At 37.1% G+C, this 26098-nt stretch overlaps 1 protein-coding gene across 2 annotated transcripts in view; it reads left to right on the top strand.

The window, feature by feature from the left end:
- Window positions 1-26098, top strand: part of negr1 (neuronal growth regulator 1) — a 187715-nt gene that overhangs the window by 21420 nt on the left and 140197 nt on the right. For both annotated transcript variants that reach the window (XM_087783591.1, XM_087783592.1), the window contains exon 2: window positions 24700-24932. In XM_087783591.1, the coding sequence (XP_087639717.1) occupies window positions 24700-24932 (233 nt within the window). The remainder of the gene's footprint in view (window positions 1-24699; window positions 24933-26098) is intronic.

Raw genomic sequence — 26098 nt, 5'->3', positions numbered from 1 at the left:
AGATCAAAAGGAAGGAAGAACACTTACTATCACCTGTTTTTGTTTTTAGTTGCTGTTGATTTTGTTGTTTACACCCTGATATTGATTATTTTACTGTTAAATCAAGAAAAAAAAAATCAATATTTTTTCTTTTAACTCTATATTTGCAATGCATTATTAAGAATTTGGAATATTTTTATAACAATGAGCTAAATCGCAGTGAAGATACAATTATTTGTGGATCCAGATGGTTATTCAGAACCAATATGAAATCCTTCTTTTCCCATAATTGTAACAGAAATATTAAATATGTATAAACTGATATATTGCAATGATACTATGTTGATATTCAACAGCTCTTTATCTTTTTATTTTTATTTATAGGCTTTCAAGTCATGTTTTACTTTTATCATATTTCAGATTACAATGAAGTGTGTAAAATAAAATTTTCAATTTATTAAATTCACAATTAGCATTCAAATATTCACAGTTTTGTCACTTTTGTGTTGCAATGAAACTTCCGGCCGCTAGATGGCAACGCTCATTACATTCTCCACTAGGAAAGAAACAAAGGATCCTGAGGATGACTGAGGACGAGAGGATACAGTTGACTCCAGCAGCTTTTAAAGATGATATCTGGACATATTCTGTTTTTTTTTATATCGCTGTTCCTAGGTTATTGCAATATATAGATACATGCTTCAGATTCTTGCCAATACACACATTCAAACCCAGATACAAGTACATAAACGTTTTCACACGAGTAATAAGTCGGTGGAAAGAAATGAGAGACGAGGTTAGGCGACAGAATCATTATTTAAGATTAACGAACATGTCAAGTAGATATTATTAGCTTCATCAAATGGCTCAAATAAATTCAATTCATCACTGTTATTTAATTGAAGTTTTTTTTTTCTCAAAGGCCAGAATAGAGCCAGATGTAAGACAACACACTGTAGGATTCTTTTTTAAACCACTAATGATGAGTCAAATGAAGCGCGTCTATGTGCCTGCTGTCCAGATCACAATACGCTGCAAGATCTCTAATGGTTAGAAGTGGGCGTTTCTGAAACCGTTGGCTGTCCGTGGACGGCGGGGAAGTGGGAGTTCTCTCTGCCCTCGCCTGAACCAATGTTGCTCGATGCTGTGTTACAGCGAGAAAAAACAAACAACGTGGGACCACCAGCTGTTAACACAGTCCTATGAAACGACTATTGTTAGAGACGTGTTGGAGAGCGATGCACGCAATAGCGTGAAAGAGACCCCGCTATGCTGCACCGGACGAGGAGCGAACGCCGTTACCAACACTTTACATCAGCGCCGAATGCATACTTTTCTCCGACAGGGACCCCACATACACTTGCAGGGGAAGTGTGTTGCCCAATTAGTGCTGAGATGTGTAGCAGTGTGAGACTGTGTCAGCAGGGAAGAGTGCACCGGAGGAGGCGTGTCATCAATCATAACTACGGCTCTAGGCTTTTTCCATCCCTTTACCACCGGTCTGCCAGGAGCAGGCGAGACTGACAGCGGCTAGCTATTTCCAGGACTGACAACACAGGTTGTTAGAACTAAATGCTTTTTACCACTCAGCTCAGGGGGCCACCCTTTTCTTCTCAGCGTCGCCTTCTTGTTGTTTGTGCTCACCTGGTCTTTCTTTTAATTCATTTTTAGCCATTTAGAGTAATTGGACTGTGTTCCTGAAAAAAAAGGAACTCAGAACTCGTATAATATTGCTGTTGACCGAGCTCACCAGCTGATTCCTGAGTACTACTTGAAAATAATTCAAGTTTTCTAATTTTCTACAATAGAGAGGCCGTACAAAAGTGTGTCAGGATGAAGTGTAACACTTAAGGACGTCTGCAACTGATAATTATTTTTGATAAACGAGCATCATTTTAATAATTGATTACTGAATCAAACAATGAACATAAACACATTCTATTTATATATTACAGTACAGTTTGGAATCCAGTAGGATCTGAAATCCTACAAGTACAGATTTGAATTGCTACTGAACAGGGATCTTAATATTGATATGGGTAAGGGGGGTTTGATTGATAATCCGAATTTCTCGTATTAGAATTGGAGACTCTCCTTGTAGAGATTGGAATTCACTAGTAGAATCTGGAATCCTCCTAGGACTGATTGGAATTCCAATATTCAGATCCCAGTTCAATAGTAGGAGTAGGATTCCAGATCCTACTGGATTCCAATCTGTACTTTGACATATATATAAAGATATATAGATCAAACAAGAACATAGTGCAAACAAAATAACTAAGTGCACGTTTAAAGAACATAGATCAAAAGGAAATAACTTGAATAGAAAGGATACAAAGGAAAAGGGATACAAAGATTAACACAGAATAGAATAACATCATACTTTCACTCCATTCCTGCCCCCAAATTCAGAATTGTAAGGTCTAATAGCACGAGGACTGAATGAGTCCCTGAGTCTATTAGTGTTGCATCTAGGGAGGAGCATTCGTGCTCCATCTGCTTCTCTCTATCTATATATTTTGTTGTCATTTATTTTTTAATGAAGAACATGGAAGGGTGTATATTCTCTGTAAACGGACTGGTGCTTTCAGAAAAAGTGAAGAAGAATATATACAAAAAACTAAAGTTTGTACTTCAGAACTTCTTTAGTAATTTGCATTTATAAAACCCTGACATATTGTTGTTTCTTCATCTATATATCCATCTTACATACTCCTCGACTCATCAATAAAATATGTGGCATAAATAGGTCAACCACCAGTATGAAAAGGGTCATCTTGTCATACTGGCGTCATCTGGACGAGGGTCAAACAACCGTCAAATAGACCCGGCTATTTATAGGCCTCGCCTCGGCTCCCCTGCAGTGAGAAAACCATCAACCTACCAGCTAGTTCCCTCTGATCCGTGTTGTAACGCAGGCATCTGTAGCTCTGTAACATTTTAGTAATCTACAGAAAATGATATTGATTCATCGGATAACACAAGAGTATGAAGAAATAGACCAAAGAAAGTATAACGTTTTGCTTCATAATTAATGGCTAACATGTTTCTTTTTACCAGTTTTAGTTCTCAAGATCAATAGAAAACACGGGGCAAACATTGCCTTTAACTGAATTATTATTATTATTTTATTTTTTTGTAATAGCATTAAATACTAACTTTGACAACTGTTATTTAAATTTATGTTAAAGCGCAACTAATCAGTTGATTCAAGTGTGTCTTAAATAGTTGTTAAAATAATGTTGGACTCTATTGTATCATCAGTGACTGTTTGTACAAAACTCACTTTTCATTGAAATATTGACATTAGAAAATGATCTTAAGCCCCGCCCACTGAAAACACTTTCTGGAGACTAAATCTTGTTTATCATAACCACACCCAGTCTGCTTGGATTGGTCGAGGATCGAGGTTTGTCACTGTTTGTCATCAATCCTGGAAGGGACTCGTTGTATAAACAATGCGGGTGTGATTATAGCTGGCTGGAGGAGGATTGAAGCCATTAATACGTTAAATAGACTCCGCTCCCGTAACCTCTCGTTCGCCCAGATTTCAGACGGGGGAGAACTTAATAAAGTAATAAGTTTAAAACATGGTCATGATGATCGACTTATACTGTATATATTTGTTGTGATATGTAGAAATACTTTGTTATGTTTTGAAGAAGAAGACTTCAACATTTTAATGGCCTCACCATAAATCCTGTCACTGTAGAATGATGTAGAATTCCAAGTACCAAGCCAGGATCCTGTCATGATTCAAAACGTGTACAACCTAAAAGCTGACATAAAGTGACTACAAGAGAAGGGCCTTTGTCGATTGAAGGATTTTACCCCACAGAGGAATGTGCCTCAGAAAGGGGCAGATTGTTAAGATCTCAAACGATGCATTAATAACTCCGTTGCGGCTTCGGCCGGCCCGGTGTCAGATCGCATCATTATGCGTCGCGACCTCTGACATAGTTCACATTCCGACTGTCAATTATCACTCAAGTATTTCCTGCCACTCACAAAACGTGTAAATTCATCCAGAGTTTTTTTTTATTTTTTTTAGTGCCATTTATTCGTCTACACCGCCTCAACAGATTCGCTCGCTTCCAAAAACCCGGCTCCTCAGATTTGTAAGGGGAGATATACATAATGGGGAAAGTTCGTCATTATATCTTATCATTTAATGAATACCCCACTGCTCTGTTTCACTAGGCCAGCTAATGAGAGGTGAAAAATGATTTTTGGAATACTCATTCTCAGCCCTGATGTAAGTTGCTGAAGTTTTCTTTCAGTTATCCATTGTACCAGAAAATGCGTATAGACTATGACTCCTTGGAGAGACGTACAGATAACATTATGGTGGGCTATCACTAGCTACTCCCTTTTTGAAGCCCCTGAAACATTAGAGATTAGACTGTCGTATTTCCATCAAAATCTATCCTTATTTGCGGTCGAATTAGTCAGGATGGTATTATAAGCGAACATGGAATGCCCTGTGGCTAAATGCCCAACTGTCTTGACACCCACCCCTCATAAAACACTCATAAACATTAGCAGAAATGTGTAATTAAGACGTTGTTCTTCCATTAGCGCGATATTTCAACTCCGACATTATCCGACGTTAATGTCCGTGATGACTGTATAACTCCCCGGCAGGGTTGTAAAATGTTATTGTGCCTGCAGAGCTTTCCCTTTTGTTGGTGCGATATAACCGTGGGACACTTATTATCTCCCATTCCAACCAGATTTCAGGTCAGGGGCCTCTCGGTGCATCCAGGGTTTTTTTTTTCTTTTGAGCACGACTTCATAGCACCGTGTGCTCTTCACAGACTCTTAGGCGGGGTGGACTCACGCTGGTCGAGTCCAGAGAGTAGATTACAGATCTAGTAGTGGCCTCTCCTGTTAGCCAGTCGTCATGAAAGCGAGAGCTGACCTGTATGCTGGGAGGGTGGGTGGGTCGGGGGGGGGGACTGGCCGTCTTGTTAGTGTGAGCTGGTGGGGAATTGGGTTCTTTACTGTCAGGAGGTGGTTTGTTGGATGCTGGCGAGAAGACCAAGAAGAAGGGAAAAAATGAAAACGGCGAGTGCAAGTGCTGTGAAATGAGGGCAAACGCTGGTGTCTCTCCTATAACATCCCAACAAAAAAAAAATGTACATTAACTCATTAACATCATCCTGTCACCAAACCAACCATAATGTTTATCTGAAACCAGTAGTCAGTCAATGTTATAACAATCTTAATCAACAAATATAAATGATAAATATAAATATCCTGATATTATTAGCAACTAGACCAAAGTATTGGATGAATTACATATTGTGAAGTGACTTGTTGTTGCTAAAAAAACGATTTGCTTTAGTTTATTAATTGCTCAACTCGTTTTTTAACCGTATTTTAGAGCGCATGTGTCAAACTCAGGTTAAAAACCCAGCCTGCCAGGGGATTTATTGTGGCTCAAAGTAGATTTAATGTTAATGTTGATTTAGCGACCGATAAATACGCCATTGTTTATGATAAGATGAACAACAAAGGTTAGAGTTAGCAATAGTTTTACAGAGACGTCAAGTAAAAAGGAAAACTGGTCAATTGACTCCAGGGAAATCTACAGGACTAAGATGGCTAAAGGATTTTGATCCCTTGTGAGATTAACCCTTGTGGGTAAAGGTGACCCGTAGGCTTGAGAACAAATGTGTTAGTGGTATCCCTTGTGTTGCTTCCGGGTCAAAGTGAACGACCTGTGCGACTTCATATGTATTTCTGGAAGCCAGGGAGGACGTAAGCGCATTTATTTTCACATATGTCACCTTGACCCAGAGATAACACAAGGGTTACATTTTACACCTTTGTTTAAGAGCAAACTTGTGGTCTTCTTTTGGAATCCATCGTCGTAAGATGGTTAAAAATAAAGATCATTAAATAAAATTCTATCATTTATATATTGTTCAAATGTAACGGATTAAAAAACAATACAAAAAACATACAATTTAAAAGAAGAATTGCCCAATTTCACAGTTAAACTACACAGGAATTCATAAAAACAACCACACAAAGTTGTATTTGTCGCCTTTAAAGATGTTTAATCTGTTATTAACGTGATAACTTTAATGTCAAGTCAATCCAAGCCAGACACTGAGAAGCTTGTTCACGAATCTCCAGACGTTCTCTCCCGACGTACAGTCCCGACTCACACTGCAAAAAGCTTTTAGTGGTTTTCAAGATCCGACAAAGCCGTGACTGTTGCAGAATTGAATATGTCTGATGTTTTTGAAGTCCCAGTGAAAACAACAAGACCACTATAGTCGTCAGCAATGGGTATAATGAGTGTCTCCGGAACCAAAGAAAGTGAAGGAACACTTTTATTTTACTGCTCATCGGCGTCGATCAGCTCAAAGCCTCAGACTTTAAATCTATTCAATGATTTGTCATTTATTTGAATTACAAAAGCATTTTGTTTCAATATATCGTGAGCAATTCTTGGTATTTTTTCTTGAAGAAATACTTAAATAATCTATATCTTTTCATTAGCAATGCATGATGAAAAAGTAGTGATGAGTTCCAACATAACCATTTTAAAAATGTTCACCCAACGAACAGGAATGTCTTAGATGTGAGCAAGAAAGACTATTTTCGCCCACAACTAAAAGCTTCCATGTGTCACTGACGTCTATAAAAATACAGGCCATAAACTTTAGGGGTTAAAGGAGCACTCTCCAAGTCCTTTTCATCACTCCACACTGATCCAAGTGTCCACGCGCAACACTGTAGGTTAGAAATAACCTGCAACTTGGGGTTTCTGACCTGTGTTTGGGTCGATGCTGCCATGATTGATGATACAGTTATCAAGATCTCACCTTCGAGATGGGGGCTGCACAATCTCGCTGTCAATGTCAATGGTTACTAGGGTAATAGCAGTGTGGGTTCGCTGAAACACAGCTTACATCTGACATCCATCACGTCAGGCATCCCCGACGCGTCGGACAACAACAACACGGCGTGTGCATTTCTACCGGCGGATCAAAATGTTTCACTCGCTGTTATTATTATTCAAAATAAATGTCACTGATTTAGAACAACAGCTTGTATTAGGATAACACTTTTAAGTCATTAGCTCTTAAAAAATATGAAAAATACATCCTGATATGTAGTCTTATTTTTTATTCATTTAAAATATTTTAAATTTCAACTAATATGTTGATTTAAGTGTATCTTAAATGGATCTCGAACCTCTATTGTACTCCTCAGTATGTGTCTGTTTGTACAAAACTGAAATATTTAAATTAGAAAATGTGCCTAATGCCCCGCCCATTGAATACCCATTCATTTTTCTAGAGATGAAATCTTGTTTACCATAACCACGCCCACTCTGCTGTGATTGGTCAAGCACTGTGTTTGCGACATCAGTCCCGGAAAGTCTCCACCTCCAAGGGACTCGTTTTGTAAACAAAGCGGGGCATGATTACAGCTGGACGTAGGAGGAGTAAAGCAATTATTACGTCGTAATGGACTCTTGTAACCTCTCCTTCGCTCAGATTTCAGACAGGGGAGAACAACATTAGAAACATGGGAGTGAGTCAGAAGAGTTGGGTTTTCACATTAGTTGCCTTTTGAACATAATTTCTCGACATATGTTGGTCTGGGAGTTTTAACATACCACTAGGAAATAATGGCTCTAACAAGTACGCAGTGCGTTGAGATCACAGATAAAGCAGATAAAGGGACCATCTTGGCTAAAGCTTTGCTTAATGTAGCCAAGGTTTTTATGCATCCCACTCAATTCCCACACAATTTTAAATGATAACCTTCTGTTATTTGTGTTTAGATCGGGTCTGTTAATACAGTTTAATACATAAAAGATAAAGAAACATTTTTTTGGCAACTATAATATTTAATATTATACCAAATGATTCTTAAGTGACATTAACTTCCCCCACTTCCTGTACCAATCTTTTAATGCGTTCTATCAAATTAAGAAATGGAGTTGGCAAAAGATTTATAGCATTATATCTCACATTGAGTGCATGGTTTAGTATGAGGTGGTGAAGCTTAATTCATCTGCGGTGGAGAAACAACAGGAGATTGAGGTTGGAAAAACAAAAACAACAGTTAATGTAATTTGACAATAAGTTAAAAAAAGAAAGTATTGGACGATAGCTTTAGTGCCATTCTTTTAGAATGGGAGTCAAATGTATAGTGTAAACATTTGATTAAATCATAATATGAACCTGTATCAGTTTAGAAAGTGAAAAACCACCTACAGTCAATCTCAATGTCTGACCTGAATTAAGAGGAGAAGCGTTTCCCTTTTATCAAATAGAAAGCTTGTCAGTGTAAAAGCCCATTACCTTTGCCTTAAGGCGATTTGCTATTTAACAATTCTCCTTAATGGGGTTGTTCAGGAAACCTTACAGCCATCTTCAACTAATTACATGTTTTAAATATTGATAAGGAAGTCTATGTGGTCTTCAACACCGCAGCCTACACAACATATTTAGATTCCCGTTCGCAATTTAATAGCTTAGCTGACTTTACTTCTTATCAGCCATATTACCTTAAGCTGAAATTACACACTGCACTCCACTCCCTCTCTTCTGTTTTCCATTATTTTTGAAGCCCTTACCACGTCTTTTTAACCAAATGTACAAAGATAAAGTAGTTGGAAATAATATTATTGCTAGATTCATTTTGGCAAAATATTTTTGTCTTCTCCCATCACAAGATTGATACTATGGTAAGTAGGGCTGCAAGATACTGGAAATAAGTGCGATATTCAATACGGTGTCTAGAATTGAGATATTGATATTAAATGCGATATTTTTATCATTAAAATGTAATGAGTCTTAAAAGAAGTCAAACTAAACACAAACAACGAATACACAAATGTGATTACTTCAAATGTAGAAAGGTGCAAATATTTACACATTTTGTCAAAAATAAGCCCTTTTTCATTATTCTGCAAATAAAATGACTCAAGAATGTCAAATATTGCATTTATTTGCATTGTATACATCATGTTGAACATTCAGTTATGTACCTGCAGACAATTTTACCTTTTTTAACTTAAAGTGCAAAAGCAATTCTGCCATTACAGTCTTTACACAAGTTTCAGAAGTCTCTGGAATTGCAATTTGGGTGAAGAATGTGCGGGAAGGCAGTTGATATCTTCGGTCGAACACCTTAAAGAGATTTGAAAACCATCGCTACATACTTAATTGACTGAAAGAGTGCACTTCGCAATATATCGCGTAGGGACTGTTGCCCCCGTTTTTCCACAAGACTTGAAACCGAAATATTAAAAAAAATCCGTGAGATAACGTGTCTTATTGGTAGAGGTTACTTGCAGCTTTCACGTTTTTCCCTTCACGTTTTCCACCATGCTTATATTTACTCCACACGCCCTCTGCTGAGGCTAAGCGTGTGCTGGTTCTGGCCAATAACGAAGCAGCATCTAGGGACCATTCGCATTTAAAGTCGCGCCTGATTGGTGGAAGAGTGCATTTAAGAAACGCTTGATTTATACAATAACGAATCATAAATTATCTCGCATGTTTTCGATATGCATATCACAAGTGCTAATATATAGATATAGATATTTTTTCAATATATTGTTATGTTAAGCTTCCGCTTTTTTGTTCGGTTGCAAAAGCACAAGTATGACATTCCTTGAGTTGTATTTTCACTGAAAAGTGCATCAAAATCTCTTCGTGATGGTGCAAGAGGTGACTTTACTAAAATCAAAAAATGCATAAAAACCCAATAAATAGTGTATTTTGGAGAAGATTATCGGCCTAAGATATTTCAGAAGGAGCTAAAACAATGGTAGTTATTTAATATGTACTAAATATCGTATACATTTCATTGGAATTTTCTTCTGCACCCCCATACCTTTACCTAATGAAGTTGACCATTCCCCTAAAACCTTTGCTCTATTTCAAGCAATTTTTTCTTTAACTAAATTCATTTTCACGGTCTTCTTTTCCCCCACAGGTCCAATTTCAATCAAATACACATCTTAATTTAATGCATAATACATTTATATAGTTATTTATATATATTGTTGGTATATATGGAAAGCAGGGTCACTAGAACAGCTCGCCGCGTCTCAACCTGTAACTATCGTGTACTTGTGTCTGCTCATTTGCTGCTAGCTCATTTGAATGTGAACGATATCAGCAAAGCTAGTGAAGCGTTAAAATGCCACAGGAAGAGAATAAGAAGGATTCTCTGCAGGGTGTTTTTTCTTATAGCGTTATTGTCCTGGTTGCCAAGATGCTAACGCTGTGGATGCAAATTACATGGGCTTAATGAACCTGTTCATTCTCCTGATATTTCCCCTCATTGCTGGCACAAGGCTGGAGAATCAGACCCAATTTCATAATGGAAGAGGATTAAGACAACAAAACCATGGTGTTTAATATGGTTTCGTGCCAATCATGTGCAGCATTTGGAGCCTGTTCCATTGTGCGCACGCAAAGTTTTGTAAAATTATACGAAATATAATTGCGGAGCAAAGCAAGGGTCGTTGAAGAAGTAATTCAATTCAGCTGGTTTCGTGATTACAGAAGATTTGTCAGGAAAAACAATTAAAACAGTGCCGTGTGAAGGTTTTTCACGATGAACTGATTTATTTGCAAATAAATTGGTGTATTTAAAGTTAACTCGGAGGGGATTCTGCCTTAATCCGAAATATATTTTGTAATTAAGTTTTCTACATAAACGCATCAAGTTTTTTGCTGAGAAAGATCAACTAAATCATTGGAAAATGGTTGAAAAAGGTCCCAAAACAATAAGGATAGAACAACATCCTGCAATTGTATGTGAAAACTGATCTATACGGGGCACAGTACCAAGTGATGAATCCCTCCAGGTTATCTGCCCTGTCACTATAGACAACCCACAGTGTCTCTTGGGCCATAAAAAACACTTTTTCATGAATCTATCTAAGGGTAAATTTTTGGTAGATACAGATTACAATTTTTTGTCCCAAATGGTTGTTACCGATTTCTGCCGATTTATTTCCTGGCAACTAAAACAAACACAAAAATCTCCATTTCATAAAAACCTATTATAACAACAATAATACTTAACAACATTGTTTAAAAAATACAACTTTTAGGGAAATCAAAAAACGAGTATTGTAGATAACTTCAATTTTCAATGAAGATCAAAGCCACGATGCAAATTTCACACATCACTAACGGGCATCTTTTGTTTAACGAAAAAATATTCCTGCCTTGTTACCTGAGAGACTCTTTTCGTCATGTCTGGTCAAGCTTAACAGACGCTGCTAGCTGTCAGTACAAGTACACAAACACCAAAAATAGCTGCACGTCCAACAATAATAAACTCCTTCAGTAGTTGTTTAGCATAGTTTTTCGCTTGTGGTTTGCTGTGGCTAGCTTTCGCTATGTTAGCATCTCGGTATCAACAAGATACAGTCCAGTGACTTAAGGTCTTGTGAACTTATTGGTGTTGATGATTTTTGGTGTGTTACCTTCTAACTGACTTTGTGGGTGCAAATTTTGAAAATTGCAGTTTGGTTATCATTGACTAAGAAGTTTGGCAGTTTGGCAAGAATTTCTACTTTGTTTTTACGGAATTCCTGTTTTGTTGTGACATCACTTAATAAATATGTTTCGGATTTCTTATTTTGATGACCGCCATCTTGGCTGGCTGACACACTGTCTGCTGCAGCATCATAACAAGGAGCTAAATATAAGTAGTGTCTTAAATCGGCGTATATTTGTCATTTGATCGACCAATGATCCAGGAAAACCGAACAGTTTTTTGGAACGCTTTCAGAGTAAAACAATAATACTCCTTATATTCATTATTTCAAATATCTAAATTATAAATATGACATCTACAAATTCGTTATTATCTGACATCATTTCTAATAAAAAATATATATATATTCTGTATTTTCATTACACTCCCTGAAATCCTACTTTTTATTCTTCTTCTATCCAAACTTTTACGAGCATAATTCTTTTTTTCCCTTCAATGTTTCATTTTAATATTCCCTCTAGGTCGTTGCTTTCTTTCTTGTTATATTTTACAAAGTATTAAACGGACAGCAGACCATGTACCATGTAAAAAAAAAAAAAGGTTAAATCACAGTTATGAATCATAGGCCTCCTTCGCCGGAAGGAACCTTGAGCTGAATAAAACCCCCTGCCAAATAGACCGGCGATTAGCTAAGGACTTTCTTGTCCATGCCAACTCACGACTCAGCATTTCCAACTGAGGACTTTTTAAATTCCTGTGTTCATCCAACCACCTGCCACCTCCCCCTTTCCCTATGGAAATATCCTTACATAAAAGTGTCAAAAAGTAACTTGTACTCTCCGGTCAGTTTGGCTCATAAATTCTCCAGATATAAGGATTATATTGATCTTTATCTCTTTGTAATTCATTTCACATTTCGTTCTGCTGGAACTATCCTTCTGTTTTATTGTGCATGCACACGTTTGACTGTGCACGACATAAAAAAAAAAGACTCTTGCATAAAACATTTAAGAGCAAATAGGGCATGAAAAATATGGCTATACCCGGAGGGGCCTCCATTCTGCCCCGTGTATTTATTCCAATATTTGCAGATGACCGAAAACCAGTTAAGTACTGTGGCAATTGCTCATTTCCCTTTGTCAGGATGATGAATGAGGTTGCACCTATCGGACTGCACAGGGGTTCCAATGTCCTCTGACAATGAAGGATTGTCCATTTGTGCCATGAACAGAGCACATCAAAAAGGGAGGATAAAGCCCTGCAGGGAAAGCAATAACAAACACCCCCTTGTTACTGTCATTGTATATGTCGGGAACTTCATAGCCTAGATTTCCTTCTTCTAGTCTCATATGCTTTCATGATTTGACAAACATCCTATTTACTGGTCACGGGGAACACAACGGGCTTTATCTCAGAGGTCATATTTGATGAGCCGCGCTCGCCAAATATGACCTCGCTGAGAGAGGAGTGAGGTAATGCCTCTGTTTCGACATCCGATATCTCATCTTGTTTAATAGCTGTTGTGTGTTGGTATGTTTAAGAGCAGTCGTATGGCATAAATATATTGCTGGATACAATTTATGTTCAGTTTACGACTTCTTTGGATTATTTTAACATTCCCCAATCTGAATAAAAAATAAATAAAAAACTCATTCTACATTATGGTTTTGTTCTAGATTACCATCTGGATACCTAGACGTTTTGAAGGATTCTTCACACTAGGAAGAGAGAAACGTATTGCTATCTTCCTCGCTGTGTATTTTTTATGATCAAACAATCAATGGTGTTTCAAATGCTAAAAAAAACAAGCAATACCTTTTTTGATTAGTGGTTTTGCTCACTATACTAATACCTAAGTAACTGATTACTTGAAAGTAAGTAAGTAATTTTTATTTGTATAGCGCTTTTCCAGACCAGGGTCACAAAGCGCTTAAACAATCAAAACAATATTCAATAAAGTATATACTTTGAAGGGCAACATAAAACTGATAACATAAAAGGAGTTCCAAAAAATCAAGGAAAAGCCTGAACAAATAAAAACGTCTTAAGATGTTTCTTGAAGATAAGTCTATTCAAATGTTTTTTATTGTAGGGAAACGTATAGAGGGGTTGTTTTAAAGAAGGGATTTTTAACACAAAAGGCCAATATATTTTATCAGTATAGGCCAAGCAGACTGTTAACTAGGGATGCATCGATCCGATCCTGGTATCGGCATCGATTGGAAAAATTCCAATCCAACGATCAGTTTACGCAATCTATGTTTAACCTGACGAAGTGTGGGGATGGTACGAGGGCTTGAAGTCGGGCCACAAGATTCAACACCACTATTACCACTACAACTACTTTTAAATGCATCTCAAGAATCTAAGGCTAAAGAATATGAGCCGCTCAAAGCAAGGCCGACGAAACAAAGCAGCTAAAATCGGAGGACAAAGCTTTCAGCTGACCGTATCAAAAGAGTAAAACATACCAGAAATAAGTGTTCGAATACCTTTAGATGGACTGTCCTTAAAGTAGGTAAAAATAAGAATTTTCGTTCCCTTGAATATTCTGAACCACTGTACTGTCCAACCTTCTGTAAAACTTATCATATCTTAGTTTAAAGGCTATTTGAATTAAAAAAAATAGTTAAATAGTAAAAAGTTCAATGTGAACCTTTTTCTACAAGAGTGTTGATTTGATTTGTTTTCTCTGCATTTTTTAAAAAGAGCTCTACCCTTGCATATCTAGTCTTTTTTTTTCTTCTTTTCATTCAAAAGCATTGCCAGTTTTATCTGACAGTTCAGCAAGAAAGTTAATATTTTGATACTGGTATTTGATCAGTATCAGTTGATACTTAAAGTTCTGGTATCAGGACCATAAAAGCCGGATCGGTACATCCCTATTTTAACAGGAAGTACAAGTGTGATTAGGATATTATATTTTCGTACTCTTCCATCAAATCCCGTCTTTTTGACATCTGTTTCACTCTTATTCTTGCTGTAATGTTGTATTGTATGTATGCGTTCGTGTTGGAGGTACAGTGAAGAACTTGAGAAGACTGTGAGGAATAGATAGGACGTGGGATTAACAGAACCTGTTCACAGATGGTGGTGGGAGGCAGACGTCCCAGTTGAGCTGTTCAGGGTTCTTCTTGCCAGCTCCGACACAGTAACGGAACTACAAGGAGCAAATAAGCTACCTCCAAACGGGTGGCAAGATTTCTGAAAGCAGATGCCGGAAAATGTGTTTTCACGCTCAGAGATGTCACAGAAATCATGGTGACGAATGAAAACATTATCCCCCTTTAGAAGCATTTGTTGATGAATTTCTTGTCTGGAGTTGGGCTTGGATTTTACATCCAAAATGAAGAATACAATGTTGTTACAATTACAAATGCAACAATGCATTAAGAATATTGTTGCAGTAACAAAGGTACATTTAACTTATAGTCTATTAAGACTGTAGCGATACATTAATCTTCGAGATACGTTTCGATAATATATGTTCACTTTAGATAAGATTCTCTTGCACAATTTTCGTAAAGATTTGTGATTGTTCGACTTTCTTTTGGTAAAATTAACCCATTTGTCATCGGGTCACCTTGACCCTGAGACAACACTTGGGTTAGGAATTGAACTGAAGCCAATATAAGTCCTCTCATCCTCAGTAATTGCTGGGATCTTGCAGGATTTTCCTTTGACTGCTGATTGATGTTAATAAAGATCCCAGTATTATAGGGCCTGAGGCAGGGGACAACCAGGACATATGTTTCATAAAATATAAGTTTTAATGCCCAAAAAAAACATCAATAATGTATTTTTTTTTTCTCATACCCTATTGTCTATAGTTATTTAATCTAACATCCAATCCAACAGTTTATGTCAAATACAAAATCTCAATTCCCAGGTTCCAATCTGTGCCAAACAAGAAATATTTATGGAATCTTCTGTAAATATATACAGTTGGTTAACAATTACATTGTATATTGTGAAAGGACGATATCCTGTTTAGATGTTAGATGTCAAAAGTACAGATTGGAATCCAGTAGGATCTGGAATCCTACTAGTACATATTGGAATTCCCAATCTCTACTACTACTGAACTGGGATCTAAATATTTGAATTCCAATCTGTCCTAGGAGGATTCCAGATTCTACTAGTGAATTTCTACTACTGTATTGGGATCTGAATATTGGAATTCCGAATCTTTCTTAGGACAAATGGGAATTCGACAAGGACAATCTCCAATTCTAATAGGAGAAATTTGGATAAAAAGATCTCAAACCCTAATCCATATCAATATTAAGATCCCAGTTCAGTAGCAGGATTCCAATATTTACTAGTTGTGTTTGTCCCGGTGTTCTCTTGACCTTTTAAGTATATATTTAATTGAGTGTTTTTTTGATTGTTTAAGCGCTTTGTGACCCTGGTCTTGAAAAGCGCTCTACAAATATAGAATCAAAAAATTATCAATGACTTAGTTACTTAGAATTCCAATTCCAATCTGTACTAGTAGGATTCCAGATCCTACTGGATTCCGATCTGTACTGTGACATATATATATACAGTATATATACAAAGTACTTGATAAGAGGTTCAGACATCGAATATGTCTGTTTTGACTGACATTGTTAGCCCATTATAGAACCATGTTTTCATTTACCATCTTTTATAAAGTCTGGTCCCATGCAATAACAGTCCTTTAGTTGATTTGTCGTCCAATATTTCCATTCATTCCCTCCACTAGCACAACTGTATTTTTACAAGCAGGCTTCATTCCCCGTCTATTCCACCGAAATCCTCGCCCCCCTTTCTTGTCATTAAAAAAAAAGCAGATAGACAGAGATTTGCGGTGAATGTCAAGTGCCAGTCATTGATTACGCGCTCACAATGGCTGCATTAATAAAGGAAATTTCATGCATTAGCGACTCGCAAAACGCCTTGAGTAATAATGACGACTCTAATGTGCCTCTTCTGGATGCATTCAGAGACGCACGGTTAAGACACGAGTGTTTGTTAAATTGTCAGTCGCTGAGCGTTAACCGCGGGGAGGTGACACCGTCTGATGTAGGGCCGGGGTTTGAAGGACGGCCAAATTCAATTTCAGGAGAAAACTTGACAATGTTGCTTGCCTGAGTGAAGAAGCTTTTCTCACACATGGTACACACCAATCTTCCCTCAAGGAGGCTATAATTCACAAGGTTATAACGCCTTGGGATTTAAAAAAAGTTTCCTAAATTTCGATTTTAAGAAGAAGATAATGCCACTTGGATTCATGAAATAATTCACACAAGAAGTTGATAATTGGTGTATGAAAAAAAACTGCTATGAATGTTCTCTGGGAGATCTTTTTATAGGTTTTTGCTTATTATCACCAAGTAAAGTGTCACATTTCTCATCCGACACCTTTTTTTAGTGGTTATCACGATCGCCTCACAGCAAGAAGGTTGTCGGTTCGCTTCCTGGTCGGGAGGGAGCATTTGACCCGTGAAGTTCTCCCCGTGTTGCATGGGGTTAACTCCGGTCACTCCGGTTTCCTCCCACAGTCCAAAAACATACAGAGGTTGAGTGGGAACTTTAGGTAGTTGTCTGTAGATATGAGTGTGTGTGAGAATGGTTGTGTGTTTTTGTGTGTAATGCGACAGACTGGCATCCTGTCCAGGGTGTCCCCCGCCTGACGCCCCGAAAAAAAGGGGATAGGCTCCAGAACCCCACGACCGACATAAGGGATTAAGCGACAAATAAAATTAATTAATAAATATATTATTAGAATAATATACTCTTTGACTACAAGTCAATTCAGTTCATAATTTCAATTATAATTATAATAACTTTGTATCATCTTGTTCTTTCTCTTTATTTCTCTTTGTTCTTGTTCTTATTTTATTTTTATTAAAAAAATACTGTATTTGCTGTAGCTAATTGGGGAAAAAAAACATTTCCCGAAGGAGACCTCCTGAACGATCAATAAAGTTCTACCTACCTAACCTAACCTAACCTAATAATTTAGCTATTTAATTTCTCTTAATAATGGATCGGTCATAGTTATTGTTTTCTATCCAAGCGTCACATTTTTACGTTATGGAGCTTATTTTCTCATAAATCAACGATGATACATAAACCTGAGTTATTTTCTATACTATGTAACTGTTCCGCAACTTTCAATTTAAAGGAACAAGCTGTGTTTACATTAACATCTATATTGTTTTTCTTGTTCACCCACGGGATCTAAATTTACATCGGGTACATATTACAATATGCTGAAGGGAAATAAATGTAGGAGAATTGTGTATCGATAAATAAACTAACATCTTTTGTTCGAGTATAACCAGCTGTTAGTGGGAAATCTCTTAGTGTGCGTAACAGATGTACCGGCAATTTTGAGAAATACAATTTATATCAACAAATGTTCTGTTGCAGAAATGTAACTTCGGTGAAATTTTTAAATATGGGAGTATGAAGTATATCCATCTGTCCATCTGTATCAGGTATTGTATGTACAAACATAATTCCAGGTTAGCTTCTAACGAGTCTATGTGTGTTCTACAGATGGTTCGTTGAAGTGGCATTGATTCGGACCCTGAGGGCGTTTAAGAAATTACTTTTGATCAAACTGGGAAAACAAGTGTAAAGCTCCGATTGATGTTACGTACATGAAGCAGTTTGTGTGCAAAGATTGGCGTTGACTCGTGTTATGAGTTCAAGAGCTTGAAGCACTGCACTTCAAAAGGAAGCTCAACGTTGTGTTATTTAAAAACAGCTTTTGGATGTAGTCGTTTTAAGTACTTATTACTGATACAAACCATAAGTGGTTCCACGAGCAGCCCTTTAACTGCCATCAGTATAATACAGTATAATATAATTAAAATGGAATGAATTAAGTATAATATACAATTTTCTTGAAATGTGAAATTACACTTCATATTTTTCTTTATTACATTGATTTCTTCATCGCTTTTCTCTTTCGGCTTCGCGGCCCCATAGAGTACATCAAGTGGCCCCTGAGGAATTTCTAATTTCTATTGAATTCATTCATCCATTTCGGGCCACCGGACTTTTCTTTCCACTAACATCCAAGTGGAAGAGCGAGAGTCACCTCAACCGTCTTCTACAGGTTTCCTAACCTTATTTTTTTTTTAACCCAAAAGTCTCGACCATTTCGTAGGAATATAGATGATATATTTGTGGCTGCTTTCTCACTTCACTCTTTCTTCAACCTGGATATGTTAAGAAAAACAACACAAAATGTTTCCTTAACAAAAGGTTTTCACTGAATACATATCTTGACAGATGTTTAAAAAAGACCAGACCTCGTTCTAAACGTATTTCACTTTAAGAACTAACTGTTCTGAGCTAAAAAAAAAAAAGCATTTGTTTTAGATTATTACATTTAAGATAGGCAGTAATGCATCTGCAGTTTTCAAGAGAGCTCCTAATGCCTTTTAAATGTAATTGTGATCCGGTGAAATCGAATGCGTCTTTACTTTAAGCATGAGTTTCCGAGAGAGATGAGATATATTTGTGTACTTCTCTGTCGTGGGTGTTGGTTTTCAACTCTCCAATCTGTTCGTGGATTAGAGCTGGAAGGCTTCAGATGTGTCCCACTGGCCACAGTGAACAGGATTATTTTAGGGATTAAGAGCCTGGTGTGTTGTACCTTGGTTGCACAGCTTTACAGTATGTCCTAGTTCCCCCTCACTTTTTTGTGAAACATCACAACCCACCCCACGATCAGCTAACACACAGACGAAGAGTTACTTTAATGCTGCATGTGCGTCCAATTCTTGTCCATATATTTAGACATTAAATAATTGAATGTGGCCTTAACAAGCAGCCAAGCAGTGTCTCAGCAAGGGACAGTACACGTTTTTAAATTAAATTTAGAGACGTCAACAATTATTTTATTATTTTAATTATTTTAATAATGAAATGCATTGATACATTGGTGTCCCAGCTCACATTGCTACTTGCATCCCTACATCTTCTTTCTAATGTATGTAAATATTGAAAGAAACCCTATTTTGTGAGTTTCTGAGGACAATGGAGTCAATAAAAAGGTTAATCCCAAATGAAATAAGTGGCTGGTGAGTTACACAGCAGGAAATGACAAGTGAAGTAAGAATTTGAGAGATAATCTTTTAATATCATATTTTAAAATGTGTTTCTTAATACAAGAAGCTGCCAATAAACAAAGCTACTGAGACTCGGTATTCCAAGATCAAACAATGTGTTTATTCACTGATACGACTTTGTGAGATAATAACTCAAATATTGAACAGAATAAAACACAACATTCAAACCACTGTTACCTTTTATTTTCACTTCAACCTTATTTTCAAAGAAAAATGCGTCTACAAAAGCCACTGAAAAAATAGCACAAGGTTGCACATCTGTATTTCTACATGTTCCAGGTACTACTTCAAGAAAACACAATCAGTATTACCCAGAAGATCAGAGGGTTTTTGGTAATTGTTACAAACAGTAAACACCTCAAGCACCTGTTTTCCTGCTGATGGTGTCAAATTAGTCACGGAACACTGCATTTAATTCAAGCGTAGTCGGTTTTCTTGAGTTTATTTAGTCCATTTATACGATATAATGGGTTATTGACTTTCACTTTGTTTTTAACAATACAGTTGCTCTGATCCGTATTTATAAAAATCTATATTTCAACTTTGATATCAATCTAATTTAAGATAGCTGTTCCATCACCAAGCATGTTAATTAATCTGGGATCATGAGTCGAAAAGGTAGAAAAGCAGGAAACTTTGACCAGCAACGTGATGCTGTAATCTGGGCGAACGAGAGGTTACGAGAGCCGAGTCCATAATGACGTAGTAATGTCTTCACTCCTCCTCCACCCAGCTGTAATCACGCCCCGCTTTGTTTATACAACAAGTCCCTTTGAGGTGGAGACTTCTAGGATTAATGACGTGTGGTGACAGATCTTGATGTTTGACCAATCTCAGCAGAGTGGGTGTGGTTATGGTAAACAACATTTCATCCCAAGAAAAAAAAATTGTTGTCAGTGGGCGGGGCTTAAGATCATTTTCTAATGTAAATATTAAGAATAAAAAGAGAGTTTTGTACAAACAGACACTGATGATACAATAGAGTCCAACATCTATTTAAGACACTTTAATAAACACATTCGTTGTCCTTAAAATAACTATTTGTAGCGGCAAGAGCTTGAAAATAAGCGACAGAAAAGAAATGATGTTTTTTTTTTTTCTTTCATTTCCTCTCTCCACAGTCGTAAGTGATTTGAAAACATTTTCTTCTCCGGCGTCTCCATGATTAGAATTCAAAGAAACATCTGTCCCTGACTTCACTTTGACTGTTTTAATGGCACATTCGTGGTTGTATCACACTCTCATCAAGCCTTTCAGAACATCCCATTCATTGGAACCGACTTAGGTGAGTGCTGCCATTAACCAAAGCGGAAAAAAGGCATTGTTCTCCGACAGATGTTCGTCCACAATGATGCTTTCTCTATTCCAGATTTGACTACGAGTGGATAATCAAATACCTCCGGGGTTGGGTCCGTTGTGTCTGATGTTTAATAAGGTCTTGCCTTAAAACACTGTGATTGGAAGTCGGGTTGGATGACAGTAATTCAAGGATGTCTGCCGCATTAGATCGAGAGCACTGATCGCTATTTAGCTTTTGTGTTTCGTAACTGGCTCGGAGTTGGCATGGAAACATGTCCATTTAAAAAAAATAAGGAGTCAAAACAAAACAGCAGCTCGAACCATTTGGATTCAAGGACCGGTGGACGGAAATAAAAATACAAAAGTCAATAGACCGAGCCAGACATAGTTCAAGCACGTCTTCACGTCGTCATTTCGGTTCCTTTTGTGTTGTCCGACGTTGTGTTTTATTTTCAATCTGAACTCTTTGTACTCTGTGTTATTGCATTTTTGCTTGAGTAACGATGGTACGTATGAAAAGTCATGAATAAATATGAACGAGAACAATCTAGTTTATCCTTCATCTCAATTTAAAAGAAATAAAATGTTCTGGGATCAGATTTGTTTGCGGAAGCCATGGCAACAAAGTTACGAGCGAAATTCCTGAACCTTTTATCTTGCTTTTTTTACTTATTAAATTGAAAGTATAATCAAATTGGAAGTCATGGCCTTCCCTTTTATTGAATATAGGAGCGGATGTTCTCCCTGAAGCTCCATCAATAAATCTTCACTCGGGATCAATAAAAACCACCAGTCATCAATTCAACGGCCAAACTAGAGTCGTGTGGAAGTTTAATTTGACCAGTCCGAATCCCTTCACGTTCTTTATTACAACCCAGTTCCTATTCTTTGCCGTGAATTGACCGCCATCAAGGACACAGGCCTTGGGTTTCCATTGACACTTTCCCGGCTCCCGGGGGATTTGCTTTTGAGCACTTTTCCACCAATGTTAAATGCATGGCATATTGACAGCAGCCTCGCAACACAAAAGAACGGACCTTCTTTACAACATTTGGCACATAAAAAAAAAAATACTGAAACAGCTGGTTCTAAAAAAGATTCATGAAGTGGTATCAATATAATTTATGGGATTTTGTCTCCTTGGATACAGATTCTTGTCGTCAGGAGCTAAAAAAGCAGATTGTTGCCGTTACTTTTAAGTGAGTTAGTGATGGCGGAGAGATGTTTAATGCCGACCGAAAGACTCTTTGTAGGCAAAGCCCGGTCAGATGTGCAATGTTGGACTGCAACCTACCAACCCGCCGAATTAAGGTACTTTTCACAGACCAGATGGTGGACCAACGACCAGATGGTGAAGTGATATCACTAGTCATGCTGGGAAATAGGGCTGCACGATTCTGAACAAAATAAAGATCTCTATTCACTATTTATTCAGATTTTTTTTCCCAATTTAAATATTTATTGAACAAAAAACCTTTTTTTTCTTATCTACACAAGCTTTGCTTCATTTTAACAATAATCCTTTCTGAACATTATTTATGTGTAGCATGTGTAAAGGTGATGAGAGAGTTAGATGTTTCTCAAAATGTTAACCACAATTGATAATTAAAAAAACACATTATTCCCATGACAACATGATAGTTGACCATGGCAGAAAATTCACAAAAGCCTAGAACACTGTATAAGGTTCCCATTATTGACGTATGGGTGGTTGACCTGTTTTTTTTTTTTTCGCTTCTACAGCTTCGTCGTATTTCACTTCATGGTGACGTTTTTGTGGTTGTATAAGTTTGTGTTGTTACCTTGTGGTGCTGCTCCTGAAGCATAACACTGTTTGCAAGTTACGTAATTTTGGTTTATATCGCCTTCTTTGAAACCAAAAAAAACTTCCACTCCGCGGAATAAGCACCTTTTATTTGAAGGAGCGTTACAGTGAGTTTATCATCCTCATGGTCGGCTGTGTTCGTTTTCTTATTTTCTCTCAGTCTCAACATCCTTCCACTTTGTGACCCTGGTCTCGAAAAGTATTACTTACTTACAACTGTTCAGACCCTCAACTCTCGTTTCCTCCGCCGCGATCAGAACGATTAATCGTGCAACCCTACTGGGTAACATCGGCCATGTTTTTTTTTGTTTTTTTTTATCTTTTCCTGATATATTTTTTTATCAGGCACAATACGGGTCGTACATTTTTAGTCTTGTATTAGAGAATTGTGTCTTTTGTACGTTAACAGACGCCATTGTGATTTTGCTAATTGTCTTGATCATTGGCGTCTGAAACGAGGGAAGTCAACATAAAGCCCCCAGTTACCAGTTACAACTGGCAACGCCAGGAGTGTCCAAAGTTGAGTAGAAGATAATCTCGAGAAAAAGAAAGTTTACAGGTTTATTTTTGGAGTAAACTTCACTGAAAAGAGCGTCTTGCCGTGTGAATAGTCACACGCTAATGTTACTTCAGAGAAAATAACATCTTATTTCAAAACAAAACCCCTTCAAGATAATCAATAGAACTGAAATGAGTGAAGTACAGTAAAATGTGGTAGTATTTTGAAAGGTAACTAGATGCTTTTGTTATCTTACCGAATTAAACTTGTTTTGGTGCTTGGGCTGTGCTGAGCTGAATTTATGTGTTTTATCTCCGGACATCAAATAAAAAACCTCTTTGCTTGTGGACTTGAGGAAAAAAGTTAAGGGGTATTAAGGGATAAATAGACAATAAGTAAGTAAGTAATATAATAATAGTATTTATACAGCGCTTTTCTATACCGGGGTCCCAAAGCACATAAACAATCAAATAATACCTAATAAAATAAATACTTTAAAGTTCAAGATAAACACAGGACTCTCAGAAAATCAAGAAAAAGCCTAAGGAAGAAAAAGGAAGGAAATAACCTCCTGCTTATATATGCTCTCCCTGAGTTCCTTACAGCAACTATACAACAACCAGTAATGATCTCTAGAAAACTTCCTTCAGGATATGAATTTAAACCACTGGGAAAATCTTTATGTCAATCTGCACAAGTAGCTGAGAAGTTTATCTGAGGATACCGTCTGGAATTCCAGCTCAAAAGAGTCGGCGTAGTGAGTCAAAAGTGGCAGAGTTTGAAACTGTAGCAAATTTCTAAAGGGGAAAAGGCAAGAGGATGAAAGGGAAAGCAAAGTGGAGCTTCACAGCTCGCGTTGAAGGAGGAGAAGAGAGTTCTGGCTTGGAAGTGTGTGGGAACTTTGTGCTAATGATGACTTGCCATGCAATCAGAGAGAAACTTTAAAACATGTTATGTAGTTTACTTCTGAATGCGAAAAGGGAGAAACCAGATTCATTTTTGAAAGAGGTGAATTTCAACAGTTTGTTCTCCTACTTATAATCAGGTTCTAGGTGGGTTGACGGACACCGTTTTTCCGCCGAACTAATTTTTTTGTTCAACGTAGGTAAACATCTTTCGAATCGAGGTCTATTTAAGGCTCGAGGTACATTGAGATGAATCACGCTTTGCCGGTGTCGTCTATGACTCACTTGCTGACACATTACCCTTTAACATCTGCAGATAAGTCGTCTAGAAAAACGAATGTATCCGGAGGTTATTTATATTATGGCAAGAAGACGTTTCATTTCTTCTGTTTTTTCTGTTGAGTTAATGGTAATTTTGAATTAATAACCTTTGGATAAGTTATGTTATATTTGGAGAAAAGCAAGAAGAGTGGCGGCAGGTACTAATTATTTAGGAAGATGATTTGTTTAGGAAAAAGTCATGGTCCTCAAACACATTAAATCCAATCGATTATTTATTTTCTGTCACTCTTGTTTTCGTCGTAGGTGCTACCTTTTGGACGGGACCTCGAAAGGAGCCTGGCTGAACCGCTCCAGCATCATATTCGCAGGGAACGACAAGTGGTCCGGAGACCCTCGCGTGTCCATCGTGTCCTCCGTGGAACACGAGTACAGTCTTCAGATACAGAAGGTGGATATTACCGACGATGGCCAGTTCACTTGTTCCATACAGAGCGAGCGCAGCCCACGACCGAAGCTCCTCAACCTCATTGTGAACGGTGAGTTTTTTATTTATTTCTATCAACGTCATGAATTTCAATTTTAACAACCTCTTTCACGGTCAATACATGTGACAGTTTTTTTTTTTTAAGTATATCGGGTGAATGGGTTCACGTTCATGTCCAGGAAAATGAATGTGTCAGTTACCCTTTGTTTATTTCACCATCTCTATAACTGACAGAATAATCAAATTAATAGATTTTTCAAACGTCCGCCCAGAACCATTTATGCTGCAAAAACATGTCAATCTATGGAATCATCCGACATTGCCCCTCATGAAAGATGATACTGGAGACTTGTATCCTTAGGATAGGAAATTTAAGGATCCACAAAATATTGTGTTCAAATCTAATTTAGTTAAAACTTTATTTAACTTTTGCATTTGTAAAAGAACAATGCAATGATGTTATTTTTTATATATATATCTCTATTTACACATTTTGTTTGAGGTTGTTGAAGATAAGTAGTTGTTAATGGTGTTTATACCCAGTAATCAATAGTTGTACTAGTCTTTCATGAGGTGTTTAGTGGAACACAATTGTAAATTAAATTTTTAAATAAAGTTGTTATTATTATTATTATTGTTATACACGTATATATATTTCTTATTCAATGTGTCAGTCGACTAGGACAGGGCATTTCTTACAAATTCAAGCTTAATACAAATACTATCCTTTTTTTTTAGGGTTAATTGTTTATAAAGCATATACATTAATAATAAGCACGGACAATATGATTGAGACATAATGTTTACATTTATTACAGTACAATACAGTATTTAAAACATATATATATATATTTCACAGTACAGATTGGAATCCAGTAGGTTCTGGAATCCGACTATTACAGATTGGAATTCCATCCTGCTACTGAACTGGGATCTTAATATTGATATTTGTTAGGGTTTGATTGATAATCCGAATTTCTCCTATTAGAATTGGAGATGGTCCTGGTAGGTATTCAGATCCCAATACAGGGGTAGGATATCTCCTAGTAGAGATTTTGGATTCACTAGTAGAATCTGGAATCCTCCTAGGACAGATTGGAATTCCAATCTATACTAGGAGGATTCCAGATCCTACTGGATTCCAATCTGTATTCTGACATATATATTACAAACGGAATCCATTTCCCAGTAGTTACCGAGGTTGCATGGGCAGCATCA

The sequence above is a fragment of the Callionymus lyra genome, chromosome 2 (genome assembly GCF_982586985.1).
Source record: "Callionymus lyra chromosome 2, fCalLyr1.hap1.1, whole genome shotgun sequence".
NCBI classification, from domain to species: Eukaryota; Metazoa; Chordata; class Actinopteri; order Syngnathiformes; family Callionymidae; genus Callionymus; species Callionymus lyra.
The sequence above is the reverse complement of the archived record's forward strand: the minus strand, read 5'-3'. Positions and strand labels throughout refer to the sequence as shown.